At 44.7% G+C, this 22250-nt stretch overlaps 1 protein-coding gene across 1 annotated transcript in view; it reads right to left on the minus strand.

The window, feature by feature from the left end:
- Window positions 1–22250, minus strand: part of YIPF4 (Yip1 domain family member 4) — a 313908-nt gene that overhangs the window by 80767 nt on the left and 210891 nt on the right. The window contains exon 5 of the mRNA XM_069607969.1: window positions 3936–4049. Within this exon, the coding sequence (XP_069464070.1) occupies window positions 3936–4049 (114 nt within the window). The remainder of the gene's footprint in view (window positions 1–3935; window positions 4050–22250) is intronic.

Genomic DNA, 22250 nt, shown 5'->3' on the forward strand with positions numbered 1-22250 from the left:
TCGGCAGCATTTGATTTTGTTAACCATCAAATTCTCCGTCATCATCTCAAATCTGCAGCCAATTTCTCAGATGAAGCCACTACATGGATTAGATCGTTTCTGGCGAACAGATCCAGGAGGGTCTTCTCTCAGTCAGCCTCCGCTGAACCCTCGCCAGTCCTGTGCGGGGTCCCTCAGGGATCTTGTGTCTCACCTACACTCTACAATGTGTTCACAAAGCCACTTTGATATTCTTGACTATTTGGGTGTCGCCTATACCAACTATGCTGATGACACCCAAATACTCATTCCTATCACGGTTGACCACTCATCTGACATTGAAGCTTAAAGCCCTCAACGATGTCCATCAGGTCATCCAGGCTTGGATGGCACAACACAGGCTTTGCCTCAATGACGAGAAGACAGAGCTTCTCATCCTCGGTTCCCACTACCGACTCAACAGACTGGATCCAGCATTCAAATCCTTCCTCATTGATGGCAATACCATCTAGGTATCCAATTACACTAAAACTCTAGGCATTTATCTTGATTCAACCCTATCGCTCACTAAACAAACCAATGCCATAACATCGGCATCCGCTTACATATGCAAACTCATTACAGTTTGTCATCCTTTCCTTACCACGTCTAATTGTACTACCCTTGCCAGAACTCTCAACATGTCGAAACTAGACTATTGCAATGCCCTCTACTTAGGGACTAGTCAAAGGAACTTAAGCAAGTTACAGGTAACCCAGAATAACGCTATCAGGGCAGCACTAAATATTCCAAGGCATCAGCATATCTCCGACCCTAGACGCAGACTTCACTAGCTCTCGGTCTCTCAAAACATTTCCCTCAAGACCCTCGCACTCACGCACAAGTGCCTGGCCAGCCAGGCCCCAGAATACCTGGCCAAGCGATTCACCCCCCACACTTCCATCCACCCACAGAGAGCTGCACAGGCCCACTGTCTTTCACTGCCGAGATTCAAGCTTCAGAAAGCAGGGAGGCTTTGGGGTCGGGGGGGGGGGGTAGTTTCCCGGTTCTTGCAGCTAAATTGTGGAATTTGCTTCCCAATCCTCTCAGATTAGAACCCCCCCTCCTATTCTTTCAAGAGCAAAGCTCCACTATGGCTAATAGCACAGGACCCACAAAACCTCCACCTGTCACCTTGATCGTAACAACCTTCAATTCAGTCCGCCCGCCTTGCCTTGCTTGGTTTTGCTATGTGACCTTCATCTGTAATTTCTGTGTATATATTTTTGTAATCAAGCCATAATATGTGACGATTATTGTTCTCTGCATACTATGTAGCTGTAACCACAAGAAATGCGCCCTGATACCCCGCTTTGCTCGACTATGCTGTGTGACCGTCACCTGTAATCTTTGTGTAAATTTCTTGTAAATAATTTGTAATATGCACTGATTAAGGCTTTCTGCATACTATGTATCTGTAACCTCGGGCCAGGTGCGCTAGATAAATAAAATAAATACAAATACTAAGAAAATATTCAAAGATTTGGACGGCATATTCATCTCAAGGATTTGGGGGATCAATGTCCTACAGATAGTCCTGGCTAGCATAAATCTTCTATAAAAAAGGTAAACTCTGTGTCCCTAATTAGGAAGCTTTTCACTGTGCTTCACCGATCCATGATGCAATTGATTGGTATAGTGCAGAGGATAGTGCAGAGGAGAGGACATGAGAGATGGTGGTGGTTAGGCTATGTATGCTGATCAAGGGGTTGGTTTATGGGTCTTCGAGTAAGGGGAATCATGATCCATGGCTGATCCGCACTGTGTCTTGGGTATGGCATAGGATGCCTAAAAGGTTTAATCTTGGGATCCCATATCACCCCAATGCTTTAATCCTAGTACATTCTTAAATGCCAGGGATAGCCAAGATTGGCCCAGAACAGTGTGTTAATTGAAAGCTTTTCTTCCCAGGACGGTAAACTGGTGCATTCAAGGATAGTATAGAGTGAATGTGGGCGGACAAATGATTGGTATATGGCACATCTGGGAGGTGGGGGGGTTGTGGTTTGTTTGAACTATTGCAGATGATGAATGATCCCAGGAGAAACAGTAAGGGAGTGGCAAGTATATGGGATACATTACTCACCGTATTCATATTTCAAATGCTTGTATCTGCTTAGATTCACATGCTATGCATAGGCCGACATCTAGTGGAAGCTGCAGAGTATTACAGTTGTTTTCGAAAAGGGAATTTGACAGGGCGTGCCAGTAATACTATCCCTAGTGTGAAGTCCACTAAAACCATGGTCCTTCACGCGTCGGGGTGCCTCAGATTGTTTTGTTCTGACATGAGGTTGCATGAAGTGTAATGTGAGTACAGTTGTATCCAAGCAGATATAGACAGAAAGCTCATGTAACATCTATGCACCTTCTCCCAGGGGAGGAAAGGGTGGGTGCATGTGAATCTAAGCAGATACAAGCATCAGAAATACAATTACGGTGAGTAATGTATCCCTTCTGATGCTTGTGGAATCTGCTTAGATCACATGCTATGCATAGATTAGCGAGTAGTGTTATGAGAAGGTGGTGGGTTGTGAGAAGGAGCAGCGGCAAATAGATGTTTTAGACCCGCTTGTCAGACCTGTGCATCTGCTTTGGAATGTGTGTCAATTATAATACTTTGGTGTCCCTGGTCTCGTAGATAGATTATGTTGTGAAGGAGGGATTGGCGATGGAACTAAGGACTGAATTGTCAGAAAGGGAATGGACTAAGGTCAGAGGATTCCCTAGGTCAGGTTTTCCATTTTTAGATTCAAATGGATTCATTTCTGCCTTTTGCGCAGGAGCCACTGAACAGCATCACATTCAGCATTGTCTTAAAAGGTTGTCACTGGGATGTTCTAGGTGAGGAGAGGTGGTCCTTGGCTGCCAGCATCCGGTATGGTCATGCTTGGGGTTGCAGACAAATTGGAAGAAGGCGTATTTGGAGGAGGTCAGTGGATGCATCAGATTGTTCCAAAACTGTTCTGTGCATTCGTCTGGCCACAGAAACTACTAGCAAATTGGTGGCGCAGGCAGTGTATAAAAGACAGCTGCTGAAATGTTGTCTGCATCCTTACCAGTTATCAATGGATTCATGGCACCATGAATTGATTATATTGGTGGAGGTGTTGCAATGGGTAATGCATGGAAGTGGTAAGCTTGAATTTAATGCCTGAGCCTCCCTTTTCCAGGACAGGTGGTGCACGGGTGAAACGGGGGAATACAAGGGGACTGGACTGGATAATATAGTTGAAATGCATGTTTAGATAGTCTCAGCCTAGATCCCACTCTGGGGGTTGGTCGCAGTACGTGGGCAGGCACATCTTATCCTTAATGTCACATTTGCAGAACAGCAAGTTGCTATGATTCAATGGATTTTACCCAACTGTCTTTAGTGCGTTTTTCTCCCATTCAGTCAGGAACTGAAATGATACGAATTGATATTTTGAGATTTCTTTCATTCTTCCCTCTTGTTTCATTGGGTCTTTGCAAGAGGCTTAAAACATGCTTTGTTGATCAAGTTTGGTTCATAATGAATTTGCTGCTTATAATGTTGATACAATTATTTTCGTTATGTCTGAATATATTAAAATCAATAAAAATATATATATATTTTTAAAAAGACATGGTGAACATAATGCAAGTGTAACCATACAGGGTGTGGGACTATATTTTGAATAAAAATGAAAACAAGTATCTTCTATTTCACCATTAAGTCAGCCCACTCATTAACAAATCTTTAAATTAATGTCTGGCGAATATTGCTTGTGTTCTTAAAGAATACTTTGTTTGAAACAACTTAGTTATTTCAATGTTAGGTTACTTAGAAATGTATGGACGCTTGGGGAAAGTAATTGGATACTTACTTGCCACAGGGATTTAATCAAATCGTGTATAATTGAAATTACAGGAAAAATATTTTAATGCAAACTTACTTTTATTAATGTAGAGACCACTTCAAACGATCCAACCACTAACAGCAAGGGTGCTATGACAATCAGTGGAAGTAGAGAGTATCCTATGACTCCAAGTACCTGTCCATAAGCAACCTAAAGGGGTAAGTAAACAAGTACACATGAAACAACATTCAAGTTGATCTTAACGAAAGTGCTGTGATTCTATAAAGGTTGCAACGATCAGCAATTTAAATAGTATGAATTTTAGTGAAACTCAAAGAATGAGTGTATTGCGCAAAATATTACATTGCAGCAGATGCATTGAAATACAGCACTATATAGCATAGCTTTAAAAATAAAAAATTAGATGCTTTGGGAAATATACTTTAAGCATCAAAATTATAAACAATTTCCCTCAATCATTACAGTCCATGGTAGTTAGAAACACGATTATGCTCTATAGGAAGATAATCATCAGCAGTCGTACAAATGTGATGACCATCATTCACACTGAAATTAAAGAAAAAAAAGTAATCTACTGGCGAATTGGGCTAAAAATAAAAAAATCTGAAAATTCTGGAGGAAATAAACGGCTCAGAAGAGGAACTTATTCAAAACCCTGCTAAATCTAAACAAAAACTGAGCGAATGGGACTGGATTCAGACGACCTCTTTAATGTCAAAAAAGTAAATTGATAACGCACTTGCCACCGACAACAAGGGGACTAAATGAACTACCAACGTACATGACAAAATTCCCCAACAAGGCTCTGAAAAACACCTTTTTACAAATTCAAATTAATCTTCTGTTGACCAATGAGATTCAAGCCATAAGAAAGCAAACAACGGACAATTCCTGTCATTTTTGTAGAAGTAAAGAACAACAGGAGACAATTGGACATCTCTTGCTGTCATGCACAGGAGTGACGGCGCTAAGAACTCACATTGGCCATATACTCACAGACATGCGAACTTGTGGGGAAGATGACTGGTGGTGCCGCCTAATTGAGGGAGATAACACTTCCTACGTGATAGCGGTCTCTTAATTATTCACGAATTTAAAGCTTCAGGATCGTAACGGAAAAGTCGGCCTGAGCCTCGCTATTTTCTTTTGGGCCATTATCTTTCTACCAGATGGGGTCTTGCTAATCTGCCTGAAAATTGATGTTTTCTTAGACATGGTGATTCCTTCAGTAAAAAAAAAAAAAAAAAAAACACGACATTTTACTAACGTAGGAGGGATGTGTAAAAAACTCTTGTAAAAATGTCTTGTAAATTGAATCAAGTAAAATAAAAAAAACAATTTCATCAAACAATATTGTTTGGACACTTCAAACTATGCTCAACTGGTACATCTTTTCAATCTTACCAAGACCATGAGCCTAAAATAAAATCTTTTTTAAACATTGTTTAAAAAGATGGCTATCTAGTAAGGATGTAAAATTGTCCATATATTATTTTACAATTCACGTATAGCTATCGTACATGCACGTCTCAGATTTTTAATTCCAGATTGTGCAATGTAAAAGTACACTTTCTTCGGTCCGCTGCTGATGGTTATAGGTTTACATCCTACTATAATAAAAAGGCCAGATGAAGGTTTGTCCCTGTATGTTTGTCCGATGCAGTCATGTGCAGTAGAAACACATTTGCATAGCTTTGCCTGTTGCTAGAGGGAGCCGTTGCCTTTGGAAACAGACAATGCCAATTTGCATAGCTTCGCCTGTTGTCTGCGCTGGAGGGAGCTGTTGCCTTAGGATGTGTAGTGGTCCTACTAGATCAACGAAAACCTGCATTTTGGCTGGTGTACACAGGCTCTTAAACTAGTATTTTAATAATGAAACAAAGAAATGTACAGCAATGACTTAAACCACAAAAGGTCATGTTTACTGGTTTAATTTGAGATAACTGAAACTGCTTCCAACTGGGGGTATTTTTACATAATCTCAAATAAAGCCAACATTAGAATTTTGCAAATTAATGAAGGTCAGTTATATATAAAATACACTAAAGACGTGCAAATTGAAACAAGGAAGCAAGCACAAAAAAGGCAGAATCTAACGGTGTCCTAAATTAAGAAATACAAGAAACATTTCACTAAACGTCAGATCCAAAGACATGCAACTTTGCTTCCCAGAGGACTCCATCTCCCTAACCTACAACACATTTCGTGAGCTACTGTCAAACACATTTTTTGTTGGCCACCCCAAGCCCATGGAGATAATGAACGTCCATCCAAAGACATTGATACTCTATTCTATACTGTAGAAGGAGACATCTCACCTGCCATATCACCGAGGACATTTAGCCCAATCCCCATGACAACTAAATCGTGGTGCCTTGAGAAAAGTATTATTTTGGCACAACATGTTGGCTGTAACATTTAATAATTACACTTGAGAAACATTATTGATTAGTTCTTCACATAAATAAAAGATAACATTAATTTAAGGGCGTTACGCACGGTTTGTGTCAGCAAGTGCTACATGCCCCCAAGAGCATCACTCAAAAAATCATAGCACCTAGCAGGAGCACTCATCTCAAACAACTACTTTTGGTCCATACATATCCGTGGTGGGATCGAAGCATGACTTCACATCGGTCAACCAAGATTCTTTCAACATAAGGGCAACATTCATTCCCATTAGGCTTCTGTATGACTGTGGTGGATCTATAACAGAGCTGAGAAGGCCTGGACAGATTAAGTCTGTGGGTGCTGGACAGTGTGGAGGAACAGAAGTTAACAGGGACCAGTCATACTGACATTTCAACAAATTCCCCTTTAGTATTGCAAACATTCTCTCTGGAGCCCAGGTTTTCCAGTTTGGTGTACCACAGGCCCAATGAAGAGCCCACTGCACTCTTCCAGCAGTGGGCCATCACGAGTCTGGCTGCATTCAGGGGATGGATATGGAGTTGTGGGTAGTTGAAGGGAGTATGTTCAACATTTCGAGCGCTGCCTAAGATGAGTATCACAGGATCTAGGGGTAGATCTGTGCTCTTTATTTCTTTTATTTTGGCTAGTAGCTCTTTCCAAAAGAATTGGGTGTTTGGGCCCTTCCACCACATGTGGCCTAGCATGGAAGTTGCTGCGCATCCCCCTCCAGCATTCAGATGAGTAACCTGGTATAAAGCCATGTAAGCAATGTGGGGAATAGTACCATCTCAGACACATTTTATAGAGGCACACCTAAGTGGTAGTGCATCTTGATGTTTTAGCTGCTTTCGCCCATATGGGGGACCATGTCTCTATTGGGATTTGCAAGGCTAGATGACTCCCATCTGGTCATATAAGGGAACACCTCATCCCTCTCCCTCTGTCCAGCAGGCGGTAAAGCTTCCATATTATCCCTCTCTGGGGATCCTCTCTAATTGCTAGTTCAAGCGATGTAGGTTGCTTATTTATTTCTAGCCGCTTTGATGGCTTGGTTTACAAGCCAGTGGCGCAGCTCTATATAGCAGTTTTGGGGAGGTTAACCTTGGCCTCTAGGAAAGTCTGCAGTTGGCCCCGTAGGTAACAATCTACCCGATTTTCAAGGCCCCCTTATACCCCCCTACAGAAGGGTGTGCAATTGCATACAAGTGTGAAGTTTGGGCTGCCCACCACTGAAGAGAAGGGGCTGCAGCCTGGGCATATTCTCAACAATCTCAGTGCGCCATCCCAATAGAACAATGAGGCAGCGGTCAATTCTCCCGAAAGGCCTCTAGCTTTACTGGCCTCTCCGCCTAGGGCTAGCTTGTCCCTCAATTGTATCTTTGTAGCTGCCTGCTCAATTTGGTTCCAGTTTGCGTCAGTGGGACTGTGTAACCAAGTGAATATATGTTCTATTTGAGCAGCCCTCAAGTATCTATTGAGATCTGGAACACTTAGCCTGCCGAGAGCAGGTGCGCGATACATCAACTGCTGAACTTTTCGCAGAGGTCTACTTTTCCATATGAAATGGACCATTTACCACTGCAGTGGCCGCAGGACCCGTTTCTAGATCTTAATTGGAAGGCTGCCGAACAAAGTAACGTGGGGAACTCATCATTTTCAGGGCCTGTACCCTCCCTATCCATGAAATGTCTGGATGAATTCAATGCTCAAGATATCCTCTAAGATCTTTGGGTAGAGAGGACAGATTAAGACGTAGGAGGTTTCCTTGCTTCCTTGTTAGTTTGACCCCTAGATAGTTAAGGGCGGAGGCCTCCCATTGCAAGCTTAGGTTATTTTGCAGGGTATTTATTACAGATTCTGCCTCGGTTATGTTTAGCCAGCTTGATTTAGAATGATTTCGTGAGAATCCTGCCGCCTTTTCAAAGTTGGCGAGCTCCGCCATTACCCTCAGGAGAGATAAGCTGGCTGCTGTTAAGAACAGCAGGTTATCATCCGCGTACAGCACTATTTTATGGGGAACCCTCTTACCACCGAGTCCTTGATACAGTCGCCGGATCTAATTTTGCGTGCGAATGGCCCTAAGAGGTCAAAGAGGAGCGCAGTGAGAGAGGGCACCCTTGACGGATTCACCTATCTAGAGCGATCCGCAGTGAAGCAGATATTGATTCTGAGCCTAGTGTTTGGGGCTTTGAGCATAGCTAGCACCCAGGTTCTGAAGTTAGGGTCAAATCCCATGCCCATCATTACTTCCAACAGGAACTGGCAGTCTACTCTGTTGAATGCCTTGTTGGCATCCAATCCTACCAGGATTAAGGGTATTTGTTCCCTGGTGGCACATTCTACTACATTCAAAGCTCTTCAGATATTCCCATGTGGGGACTGGCCAATGACAAACCCCGATTGGTCTGGGTGTATGATTGATGGAACTATCTTGGCTAATCTGGTGGCAAGGACTTTTCCCAAAGATCTTTGCATCTAAGTTTAGAAGTAATAAGGGCCTATAAGAAGTAGTGTCAGACGGGGCTTTTCCGTTTTAAGAATGAGGGTAGTTACAGATTTTGGGGGGAAGGTTTTGGACAGCCAAACGCAATTCATCTCCTGTAATGGCGTCTCCCAGCAGGTCTCGCTCAGTTGATATCGGAGGCAGGGAAACACCTTGCAGACATTCTCGCTGCTCAGACCTTGGGGCGGGGGGTGAAACTTTTGTCATAATCTGAGCAGAATAGTGGGACACATCCAATTTCACATACTGCCCCTTCTATCTACAAGTTCCGCTATATACTTCCTGCTTCGGATCTTCTACAATGTATAGTTCAGCAGCCTACTAGCTTTGTTCCCGTGGGTGCAACAGGGATGTGGGTAAATTAGTGCTTCCATAGTATGGTCTGAGAGGTGTGCCTTTAATTTATTGCGTGCTATTCAGAGGTCTCTGAGCTCGAAGGGAGGTCTTGTGCTTAAGGTCAATTTGCATTGCCTTGCACCAGCTCTTAACTCCTTAACTCCTTAGTGATCTCCTTACACCGTTTATGACGAAATACATTCCAATATAATTTTTGAAAATGATACAACACAATGACATTTCTTCAAGATCCATACAAAAATCAATTTCTAAAATATTATAAAAGATTCTTGTAATGTATACAAATCCATCATAAAATTTAAAATTCCTCACTATATATTTAAATAATCATATTCTTAACAATATATACAAATGTTTGCCTTGATAATACCCCAAAAAGAGACGACAATTAACACCAAACATCTAGTTGCCACTTAACATTCTTTTCCACATATCCTTATGTTGAAGAGATCTCAGATTATGGACACATTTTCCAAATATTTCCTGTTTTGATGTATCCAATGAATCACATTCAATAAAGAGATGTTACAAAGATTCCTTTTAATTCTTTTTACAATTTATACAAAGTCTCAAGCTCTTTGGTACTTTAGCCCATGCTCCAGGGACTTCATGTGTTTGTAATGTATTAAATCTAAAGTGCGAGCTCCATCCTGATTAGGAAATGTAATGCAATATTTCTGTATTTGCTTGCAAGCAAGAAAAACAAGTAAGTACTTGGTTATAGAGTTTTTACTCTTAATTCACAGTAGCTCTGCTCTCTATCCCATAGATACATGTTCTTCTGTCTCCCTCCTGAAGATAAAAATATTATCAAAATTCAATGTATTCAGATCAATAGATTGCAATAAATCCTGATTTTCTTAACAGAAGAGGGACAATGTTTGACACTTCCCCTTTTGTAGGATCTGCCTCATTTTACCATATATTGATTTGTCTGCTTCTGCATATCTCATTTTTGCAAACAGCACCAGTCTACATTTACAAATGACAGATTCGTGTCACCCCAAGGCCATTGCTGTTCCTATTAATTGGACCGGAGTACCCTATGAGAGTCGCTATAGGTATCTTAACATCTAACCTAACGGATTTAAAATCTTCCAATCAGGGTCAATTGTAATGTCCCATCCATAGGTAAATCGGGACTATTTTGTCAGATACATTTCTCTTATTGGCTTGCATGAATATTCTTCATTTAATCTTAATTTACAGAGTAAATAAAAATGTTTGCTTTATTCATGTTTCTTTTTGCTACTATAGACATGGAAACCTAAAAAGGAGTAATCACTCACCACATCCAAAATCTGCCATTCTAAACACCACACATAGTTTTGGTTCTCTTCTTCACATGCCTTTGATCAAATACCATTATCTTAATTTCAACAAAATACAAAACAATGTCACTTTCTGGCAAATATTGATCCATAGCCATCAGACTCCTTTGCAATCCCTTTTGGGTTTTATCATAAAGGAGGATATCATTGGCATATGCTGTCAAGGAGTTTTTGTTATCGTCCTGTTTAGAAAGCGAGAATATCAATAGATCGAAAAACCTCCTCTTATAATAGCTAGTGATTATAGAGGATTGAGAACAGTTCTTACCTTTCACTCCTGTTCTCCAGAGATTCACATGCTGTTAATATTCCCCGGCGTCAGGCTGGGAACCCTTTGTTACCTTTTGATTTCCCTTGCTACAAGTAAGAAAAACCTCTAATTTGTAGCCCATCACCCTTGTTATGGGTGGTTTGGTCCCAACCAATGGGACCTCGAGTAGCTAGACACAAGTCCCTACTCCTCCCTTCAGATTCTAACCGCGTGTTGAAACTTAGGGAGTATTCTGGTTTTTCTCCACATAGAATCACAGAGATAACAAAAATAAACATTTTTTCTCTTCATCATTAGTATCTACATTGTCGGATCAACAAATGTACGTTGCTTAATCAACGTGCAACAGAAAAGTGGGGATGGAGGGGGAAGTACAGACCCCTTTTTAAGGCCTGTGGCACTTATGGCCTAATAAAACGTCTATGAAGGGGACAAACATTTTGACTGCATATACTGTTTATACCCCCACCACATGGTTGACAGTTGCACCATCTGCAGAGGTCTTAGTTCTAAGACACTCAAAGATGGGAACTGGCGGCTAGTATGTTGGCTGAATGAGGGCAACTAGCTTGAGTACCCCTCTGACATCGAATCGACGAAGAGCATGGCCACCCCTGCTGAGAAGCGACCACGGTCTAAGGAAAGGGCCAGGTTGGAGAAACAGCCACCAAACATGATCAAACACAGGGTTGCCCATGGCTATGAGCCATCAATGGAGGCAAAGGTTCCCTTGACGAGCGAGAAGCAGCCTTTCAGGGCCCCCGATAGATCGTCGTCACCCGCAGAAGGACGATCGTCCTCGGGTGTACGAAGAAGAATCCCAGCACTGAGCAGGTATATGACAGAGACGCTCTGGTAGGTCGCAGGATAAGCCAAAGCACAAACATGGATCCAGGTCAGTGGAAGGGTCTAAAGGTTCACTGTCGAAGACATCGGGGGGGGCGGGGGAGATGCAAGGAACAACCTAAATCCTTGGGACAGGCAAAACCCATGAGCCACAAAGCCCCACCAACACCACCGAAGGCGGCCGCAGCTGTGGCCCCATCTCTGTTGATGCTCTTATCTGGGCCAAAGAAATGGGCCATTGCGGTCAAACCCACAAGCCTTGCTGTCCATACAAGTACTCTCTTCCTTACAAAGGGTGATTACCCAACTGGATGCAGCACTGATGAAGCCAGCATTACCGACTTTACAGCTGCCTCCCTTAGCCTCCACCCGAGCCGACCACTGCCTTCACCGCCAAGGTCAAGGTGTAGGTCATTGGGCAGGTAAGTGAGGATAAGTTCAGAACCAGGACAAACTGGCGTATGAGTGTTGTTTTGCACGTGGGAGGCCCTGTGTGTTTGTAACCGTATGGGTAAGACTAAGTGCCTCTGTGTGTGCTAGTGTTTGGGTTAGTGTGGTGGGTTGTGAGCACTGGTTAGTGTCCATAAGGGATTCAGAGTCCCGGGTGGCTGTAGCTGTGGGACCATCATGCGTTTTGGTATGGACTAGCGATGTTTACTGTTTTGGTGTGTACTAGCGATGTTGACGGTTTTATGGACTATGTGGGTTGTTCACGCTAGGTATGCTTCCAGCATCTGAGAGATGGTGGGTGTGGACATGGAATTGATTTGTTGTGTGTTCATGTATAGTGTGCCTAGCCCAAGTCTGATGTAGTGATGGTTATGTTAGAGGAGCAGGGAGGGGAGGTGGGTCAGTAATTTGGTCGGTTTGTTGGAGCCTCTGGTGTGACCATTAGGTTGCTGCTTGATGGTAACATTTCTTTTTTCGTTAGATAGGTTCCCTGCTGGCATCATTAAACTAGGGACATGCTCAGTCTCTTCACATGATAGCGGAGTCCCCTGCTGCAGAGGCCTCTTCTCCTGATGGTTGGGAGCTACAATTATTTTGCAAATCAAACTATTATCTTGTTGAAAAAATAATGGTTTTAGCCCCTTTAGATTAACTTTTTCCGTTTATCAGTGCTCATCTCTGGTAACTTTGTGTTTGACTCCACTTCTAGGTTTTTCAACGTTTCCATTTCCACTAAGATGGGTTCAGCATCAGGTAAGAAAGATTGAGTAATGCCCAGTGCGGTCATAGGAAATCGTACAATTCTTCAACCCCTTTTGCCCGACTTATTTTTTCTTTTACGCTTTCCTTGTTTTCGCTTTTTTCCTAGAATATAGTTGGCAGTTCTTTGCCTCTTGAGGTGTAGAATGTTGTGTATAATAGCTTTTAGTTAGCCTCTTCACATTCAGTAATAGTTGATTTACTGAGAGTAGTGCATAACTTCACATTGCTCATTCTAGGCATTTTATAAGGCTTTGAATCTTGTAATTCTCTTGCAAATGGACTATGGCCGAATCATTCTCCCACAACTATTTGATTTCCATCCGCTGGCAAATCGCAAGAATACCTTCAAATATTTCAGAATGGATTACAAAATCCCTCTTCGTGTTCTCCTGTAACACCACCAATAACATTGAAACCAGATAAACAGCACCCAAAGCTAGGGGAGCCAGAGTATTCAAAGCTCTTAGAAAATAAGCAAGAGGTTCATTTTTGTGCAATTCCTGCGATATTCTAGTATTGTCAGTGCTCTGACCTGTAACACTGTTTCTCCAACCTACACCACTTATGTGAGACAAATAATTTATATTATTGCTTTCAGACTTAAGTGCCCAACAGGACTGCAATAGGAAAGTGTCAGAATCTTCATGGTAGAGCATAGATTCTCGCATCGACTTTTATAAACAGGACTTTTGGATGGATTTATAACGTGTGCCTGCCTCAGGTTATCCTTAGTGGCACAAACTGTCCCTTTCTTATTACTAGTGCCCTCTAAGGGATCATAATTTAAGCTGCTCATAGCCATGCAGGCCTCTATCGGGGTCTCCGCTGATGTCCTTTCCTTAAAAGTTATCTTTCTACTATGCAAATTATATGAACCATCCATTATCCTCATATGAGGGAGCGCTTAACGTGTAAGACTCTTTTGCCTGCAATGCCAGACTGAACTTGGCCTCACTTTGCGGTGCTTCACGCCAGGTCGGCGTCTTTCTAGGCAGTCAGGTTCTCACACCAACCAAACTCCACGTGAAAGCACAACTATGTCAATTGCCGTTAGCCCAGGGTTTACAAGTGAAATGAAAGCATGTTGACAACAGAAAACAATTATTCCAAAGAGGAAAGGGGGGAAAAAAAGCAGTAGAGACTCACACTCACTGGCATTTTATCAGAGCCAGAGAAAAAGACCAGACCGCACTTTGTGTTTTTTTTTTTTTAAATGAGTCCCCCTGGCATGAATAATTTAAAGGCATCCCAGATAGTGTTGAGTGGCATCCCTTTTGTCATGTTGAAGTCAAACTATGAATCTATTAGGGCTGCCATTTATCTGCCAAATCTCTCAGGGAGCCTCTTTAATTCTCCAGGGGGGCCCGGGAGGGCAATGTAGATCGTCTTCCTGCAGGTCAGCCACCACTAGAGAGTGGTCTGAGTGGACAGGGAAGGATTTAAATTGCTGTCGTCGATCCTCTGCGCTCAGCAGATGAATCTCCTGGAGTGTCGCAATTAGTGCTCCCAGCTGGGACAGGTACAAGAATTACTCTGCGTTTCATGGGAGGAATTTATCCAACATGATTTCTCTCTTCGCTTTTCCTTTTACCCGTGACCCTCCTTTTGGCACGTTCCAGAGTCTTCTCATAGAGGGGTTTACAGATGGTGCATATTATCCGGACTCGCAGTTGTCTGATGCAGCAGGGTCTTGGCTTACTGTGGGCTAGATACCTCCCCAATTTCCCCCGTCGCAAAGGGAGGATAGCTCAGGGGCAACGCACTCGCACTGGAACGCACACAACGCACTCGCCCTGGCAACAAGTCGATGCGGAGCAACAGAGGTTCGATCGCCAGGTGGCGCTTAGAAACTTCTGGGTATTAAGCACGTTATAACCAATTACAATTAAAGGAGAGGGTGTTTAGCAGTCGCCATCTATATCTAATTTCTTTGGCGTGCAGCCAGGCAAAGACCGCACGCTGGGCCCGCCGCTTGCCGAGGGTGGCAATTGAGTGATTCTGGAAGATCGCGATAAATGCGAAGCAGAATTGTACCAGGCATTCCTTCTAGCCAATCCTAGTATGCGTCTCTTATCCTGGAAGAAAAGTATGCATGTGAGGATACCCGAAAGCAGGACTTTCACTTTCCAAACATTGTGTAGACTCAGTGAGCACGGTCCAGCGGGCTCCAATGTGTATTCCAGGTCCTGAAAGAGCTCTTTGAAGTACCTCACCAAGTAATTGTAATAGTAATTGTTTATTTGTAAAGTGCTTACACACAAGTGAAATGCTTCAAGGCTGGAAGGGAACAAGGGGATATCGTCGTCATTCTTAGGCCTTGAAGATTCTGAATGATCTAACAGCAATAACTAGCATACCAGGCCAGGCCAGGGCATTTCTACTAGTATAAAGCTAGGGAGTGGAGGTAGAGGAGGACATCACAAACATTCTAAGCCTAGTACATACAGGTGCATGTGCGCAGACAGAAGTGTGAGGAAGGGGGACAAGTGAGCCCAGTCCAGCAGGGGCCAGGATTAAGTCCTGAGTGGGTGCCACTCTCATAGAATGTATTACGAGTGCAGTAATGCAAGGCAGAGTGCGGAGGCCCGGAGGCAAGTGCAAGACTGGCGGGGACCCTGGGACCTGTGAGGCTCTGGAGGTATACCAGGCGATCAGTCAGCCAACTGAACAGGTTAGGGATGAGAACGAAGAAGGGAAGCAAGAGAGAAAGGAGGTTAGCGAGGGAGAGCGAAAGAAGAAGAGGAATGGCTTGAGTTTCCAGAACTTAAGGAGATCCGGCTCAAGATAGACAGAGGTAGGTAGGCTGTTCCAGAGGGAGGCATCTGCAGAGGATAAGGATCTACCCTTAAATCTCAGTTTGGAAAAGCATCTCGAGCCGAGTGGAGAGCTCTGGAAGCGCAGCCAATGAAGGGATTTCAGCGCTGGAGAGATGCGGTCCCTGGGCTTGAGGACAAGGATAAGTCTTGTGGTTCTGTTCTGGATAAGTTGAAGAGGTCGAAGAGTAGAGGTAGGAAGATTGAGAAAGAGGCTGTTGCATAGTCCATTCTGGAGAGAACCAGGGCTCTTGAGACAGTGAGCGTCTGGAGGAATGTGAGAAAAGGTAGAATATCTCTGAGGAAGTGCAGCTGGTAGTGGGATTTTTTGGACATGTCCGAGATGTGAGAAGAGAAGGAAAGAGTAGAGTCGAAAATGAACCCTCAGATTTTTTGCCTCACTAGTGAGTGAGGATGCAGGACCAAGGGTGGTCGGCCAGAGTGAAAGTGGGAAAACAGGAGCAGGGATCTCAATGAGGACGATCTCTGTCTTACTGGCATTAAGGCACAGATCATTAGCAGCACACCAGGACTGAATTGTGGACAGACAGTGCGGGATGGGTGAGGAGGAGGAAGAGGCTTGAGGGTAGCCTGAAAGAGAGCTGTATCTCATCCGCATAACACTGAATATTGGGAGTGAAGGCAGAGTTCATGTGGGCCTAAGGGGCCGTGTAGACATTGAACAACCAGGGGGATAGATTAGATCCCTGGGGGACACCACAAGTAGAGAGTGATAGCGGAGAGAAAGGAACCAAGTTCTACCTGGGAAGGACAGTCATAAAGAAAGGATGCTGGACACGCCAGGGCTTGATCAGTTATGCCTGGGGTCTCACGGAGACGGGAGATAAGGTTGTTCTGGTTTACCGTATAGAAAGCAGAGGAGAGGTCCAGAAGAATGAGGACAGAGGGAGAGTTGGAGGCAGGGTTTGAGAGCAGGTCTTCACGTGTGTTCAGAAGAGCAGTTTCTGTGCCTCTGGTCTGTGCCAGACTGATGATCATGGATACAACCAACAGATTCAGTGTGAAGGGTAAGCTGAGAGAGCCAACTTGTCCAAGTGTTTGCCCAAGAAAAGAGTGATGGAGATCGGGCAATAGTTAGCCGGAATAGTAGGGCTGCCAGAGGGTTTTTTGAGCAGAGGGTGCACAAGAGTGCTTGAGGGAAGTGGGGAAGACTCCAGTGGCAAAGGAGAGGTTGCAGAGGTCTGCCAAGGCTGTAGCTAGCAAGTCAATGTTGTCCTTGATGGTTTTGGAGGGACACCGGTCCACCTTTTTGAAAGAAGCTTTCATAGACCAGACTTGTCTAGAGACCTTCTCGGGTGTGACAGGGGAGAGGAAGGAGAGAAGGGGAGTGGTGTGGCGGCCGAGGGGGGCCTAAGAGGTGATGGTGCATGGGTGGGTACGGAGGAGAGAGAAGACAGGATGTTATGAGTTTGGGTAGGGAAGGTGTGCAGCCAGGGCCGAGCAAAGGGCCTGGGTGAGTGCGGTAGCAGAGGCTGCAGTAGGATTGGCCAGTTTCTTACAGTCGTGGTCTTGAACGGAGGCATGGATGCCTCTTATTCTCAGGTTGTTCCACCTGCAGCAATTCTCCAGGTCCTCCTGTTTAGCTGCCAGGGTACTACCCCCAAACCCCCCACCCAACATTTGGCAACTCTGAGATGTCAGACGGCTGCTGCTCACATGTAGTATTTTCAAGGTCACTGATGCGAAGTTCAGCCTCTGCAACCTACCAGTCCAGCGTGGAGACCTTGCAAGAAAGGTCCTACATAGTGTCTTGTATTTATCACTTGAGGACAGTGAATAGACTGCAAAGGTTGCTGCTTGTTGCTGGGGCATCATCTGAATGTTCTCAGGGTTCCAATAAATGCACCTGGGCGATCGTGGTCATTTCTTGTTTTTTACGGTTCTCCCTGCCACTATAAGTGACAGGACATCCACTGACTTGGGGGTTTTGGTGTGTTTGGCCAAAGTAGGGTTCTCTCACTACTCATATTGTTAACGGCTGCGGTGAGGTGTGCCACCTGCACCCGTTGCGCCAGGAAGCTGGTCCACTCAATCTGCGTATATGGCCCTCTGTGGTGAGTGTTAGGGCGCCTCTCTAAACCACAGCACCATCTACAGTATCTAGCATGTTGCTGTCTTACTTGGACCAACAGTACTTGCTGCGGCCTACAGGACCGCATCAGTGTCCTTGCTGGGGGTGTCCAACCAAGGCCCACGCCTCTTTTGACAAGTCACCCGAGATGATGGATCTCACGAATCCTCTCCACCACCCCCACCCACCCACCCCAATCTATGACCATGTGCACTCTCCTCCTGCCGAGGTTGCCTGCAGTGCTCCAGGGGCTCCATGGAGCGATGTTGCTTCCTGCGCTTCTGGAGTCCGCTAAGCAAGCCTCATGCCGGCCCCATATGTTATATGGGTACTTCAGTCTCTGCTCCTGCCCCCTGCTACGGCTGGGGGGAATCCACAGGGTGCTGTTACCCCCACGTGGCAACAGCCTCCAAGTGGCCACAGAGGCTGCCCCGTGTCCGCTGCTGCAACGCTGGCACCCGCAGCCTCCTTCGAAGGGTTCTGCTTCTGCCAGAGGGTGGGCTCACTGTTTGGCCCGTGGACTTTGATCTTGCCAGTCTGCTCTCTCCTCCCGATCCACCTGTGCCTCCGCCTCAATCGCCACGCGATCGCTGACTCATCTTCTCCAGGACCTAGTCTTTGTCCCTGCCAGGCCACAGCGTTGCTCCTCCTTCCTGCCAGTGTCACAGCCGGCGTGCTCGGCTCCCAGAGAGGCTAACTCATCTGCTGCGGGGCTCTATGCAGGAAGGATGGGCGTCCTCTCTCCCCCGGCCCATTTTGTTGCCTCTGCCACCCTCCACCACCTCGCTCATGTTTCCCGGCCTCAGGGACCAGAAACACCCAGCTGGAGAGCCCTCTGCCCACATGGAGCTATTTTCACTGTTGGCTAACTTTGCTGAGGCAGGCCATGCCCCCCACGCCTCCCCCAACACCTACTTGTAACATGCTCCCTAACCCTCACAACAATCTACTTTATCTACTGTTGCCAGGCCAAGTATCTAATTTTGCCCAAACCTTCCAAAATGTGTGCTTCTACGTGATTATTAAATCCACCCGCTCATCATTGTTATGACTTCAATCTTTGCTTTGTCTTAAAGATGCTACCATCTACACAAATGTGAGCCCCCACCACTAAAAGTGATATCCCAGTCCAACCAGGATTCTCACTCCGCTGATCAGAGTCTTTACTATGTCTTTCGCTTTGAACCGCTCATCCCAAAAGTAATTTGGTAGGACCACCACTTTATTCCCTTCTCAAGCCATATTTAAGGAACACATGTGCAATCAAATCAATTCTGTCCCAAAGCCAGTGAGTGATACATGGTACAACAGGATATCACTCACCTGTCAAGTACCACAATGGCAACACATTCATGCACGCTCATAAGCACTGTACAGAATTATGTAGATGTCCACGGTTGTATACTCATACACTTGATTGATTCACTTGCACCACTTAAGTAAATGTATGTCATGCAAAAACAGGGTTGGTCAATTGCTTTCCTGATATACCTGTGATAAATGATTTTAAACTTACAACCCACAAAGCAGAACTCTGGAAATGCCCTTCTGCACAGTCTGACACACCTTCAAAATGCCCCCAAAAATATACAACCTGAAGATCACCCTAACCAAAGCCTCTACTATTGAACACCAACAGGCAATCTCCTTGTGGCTCTCCTGAACCTGTTCACAATCCAGCACTTAACCATCACTGAACAGTCAAGAATACAGTGTCACCTAAAAATACATTTGCAAAGAATTCCTGAATTTCTTTGTCAGCAAGATAACAAACACTTGCAGGAGGATCCAACAAAAAACAGGGCCCAACGCCTCTGGGACACACAACTATATTGGTTCACAAACCCTCCCCTTATCCATCTTCTAGGCACAAATGTAAACTCCATCCTAACCATTGGCAGAACAGACACAATTAAAGCAAGCCTTTATGGCCCAGGTACTAAAACTGCTTCTGAAGCCAATGACAAACAATGTATGTCCAACAGTTACCACCCTGTTATCCCTGATCATAATACAGGAGTTTGAGTTTTGATACCTTTTATTAGACTAACTGAAAATAGAATGCTGCAATAGAAAATTGTTATGCAGAAACCTGTGCAGTTCCCTTAGGGACCACTGCAAAAGATTTAAGACTACAGGTGTTGGCAGTAAACCCAATTGGTAGCAGTCTGTACCACCCAGATTTACCTGGTAGCTGTGGCTGAGCAGCCAGACTTCTCTCAAGAAGAGTTAGGCAGTATATAGTGTATACACATTAGGTACAAAAATACAGTAGCACAAGCAGACACTGACCAGAGCTTGGGTATAAAAGTATATAATTATTTATTTAAAAACACACTTGTAAAAATACACTGGCACTAATATGTCAAGCAAGTTCAAACACAGTTATTAGAAATATATACACCTCCCTGATTAATTATTCGACAAGTCTTAGGAAAAGAACACCACTCATCAATACAGGGGTGAGCGCTTAACCAAGATGGCACTCCAATAATTATTTTAAAAGGGAGGGAAAAGGCAGATGAAAGCACACAATACCAACACTTTTAAAAGAAACACAGCAAGTCAGGAAAAGCAGAGTCTACTGTAGAGCAAGAAAGTTCATAGGCCAGGCCCACTCTTGGAGAGAGCAAGGCGGAATGTGCCCAAGATCACACAGTTGAAGTACACTTTAAATGTCTTGCGGATAATTCAAAAGGAGTTGGATCAGTTCAGAAAAGTTAGTTAACAGGTCCCAGGTCACCCAAGGGTAGAGAGTCAAGGATTTACGGGACACCTTGAACAGTCTGTTGCAAGGGAGACCAGGCGGACACAGTACCTGAAATGGTGAGAAAGCTCCAGCGGGGGCAGTTGTTCCTGGCAGCGGGTGCAAGTCGGTGCTTCGTCCAGGGGAAGAGAAGATCTCGACGTGGAGAAAAGCTGGAGGTCGTTGCACTGCCAGGGAAGAAACCAGCCGCAGAGTTTCTCGGTTAAAAGGTACTACCCTTTTATTCGCGGTAGTAGTGAAGCGTGGCTATCCAGCCGCCGGGGTGCTTGGCACGGGCGATTCGACCACGAGACGATCCAGGAAGGCGTAAAGAAGGCAAACTGGTTAACCCCACCAGTTCAAAGGAAGAAGACTCTCCAGGATGAAGATCTTCTCTGTCGTCGGGAAGTGGTGAGGCGGTTCAGCAGGGCTCCACCGGTGATGTCGTTGTTGCAGGTCGGCTCAGCTTCTCCCTCTTCGGATTCTTTAGGTCCTGTGGCGACTTCTGAAGTTCCAGTCCCCAAAGCCCTGCTTTTATGCAGAAAACCCCCATTCACCAGTCCTATCTGTCACTCAAACATACTAAGTGGTGAGCCGGGCGGCTCACCACTGGGCCAATCACAGAAGAGTGCGACTTGAGTTGCCGAGGCAACTCAGTCCAGGGTGCCTATTCCCCCCCCCTCCCACACATCCTGTAGACCCAGACAGAGTGGCACCACTTTTGGAGGCTTCTGTGCAGAAGCCTGCCAAAAGTGGAACAAAGGGCTCGAATTGGGTTGAGTTACAGAGGCGAACACAAACGCCATTTTAAAACAGATTCCTGGCAAAAAGACCCAACCGGGGAATAAATATTAAATAACCCGGCGGTATCTTTAACATTACACCAAAAAAGTGGTGCGTTTAAAATGAATGGAAAAATCCCATAGGTAATATTTCGGTGGAATATTTCGCGTGGTAACCACTGCCACCAGCCAGAAACTCAACAAGGAGGGACTGCACAGTGCCCCCTCGAAAAACAGACCCAGGGCCAATCTAATTACCCCTACCAGTGCTTCCACAATATGATGGTTTGTACTGGTTCTGTTCACAATTTAAGACTAGTAAAGTCAATGGTGACTTTACATGCCCTGGGAGACAGTCAGTCCCAGGGTATGGAGTCTATGTTTGGGGGTCACTATGACACCCCTGTGTTACTGCACTGAGGGTGCTGTGTAACAAGCATCCCAAAAACACATGAAGCCCTATGGAGTAAAAGAGCCCATAAAACACATTAGAAAGTCAAAGGACATTCTCAAATCATGCCTAAGAGTGGGAGAAAAAGAGTCTCACTCTTAGCAGGAGAAAAAAAATAAACCCCAAAAATCCAGCAAAGCTGCTGGGGGACTCACTAAGTTTGGGAAATTAGCCTATACAGAGAATTCTCCCTAACACAAATGCATTAACCTTCAAAGCTTGAGACCTTCATCAGATGTTAGCAGAAGTGAGGGGAGTACACGTTCTGAGAAATGGACCAAGACTGGCATCTGAGGGTTCTAGACATGTTATGAGAATTTGACAAAGACTAGTATCTGAGGGATGTAGTGCTGTGATCATCTTATCTGACAGTTGTCTGTAAAATAACGGTTGTGTGCTGTAGACTTACACAGCCATTAGATTAATGTTTAAAAGGGTGCTTGCATTTACAGAATTAAAGCCATCCAGCCTTATGTGCTTTCCCACACACATGCAAAGCACCTTCTAAAATGGTTGGCCTAGTGAAATGTATATTTCTGTTCATGTGAAAAAGTCAGGGAAGGGCTTAAAAAAG

The sequence above is a fragment of the Ambystoma mexicanum genome, chromosome 4q (assembly GCF_040938575.1).
Source record: "Ambystoma mexicanum isolate Mex_15411 chromosome 4q, UKY_AmexF1_1, whole genome shotgun sequence".
Classification (NCBI taxonomy): Eukaryota; Metazoa; Chordata; class Amphibia; order Caudata; family Ambystomatidae; genus Ambystoma; species Ambystoma mexicanum.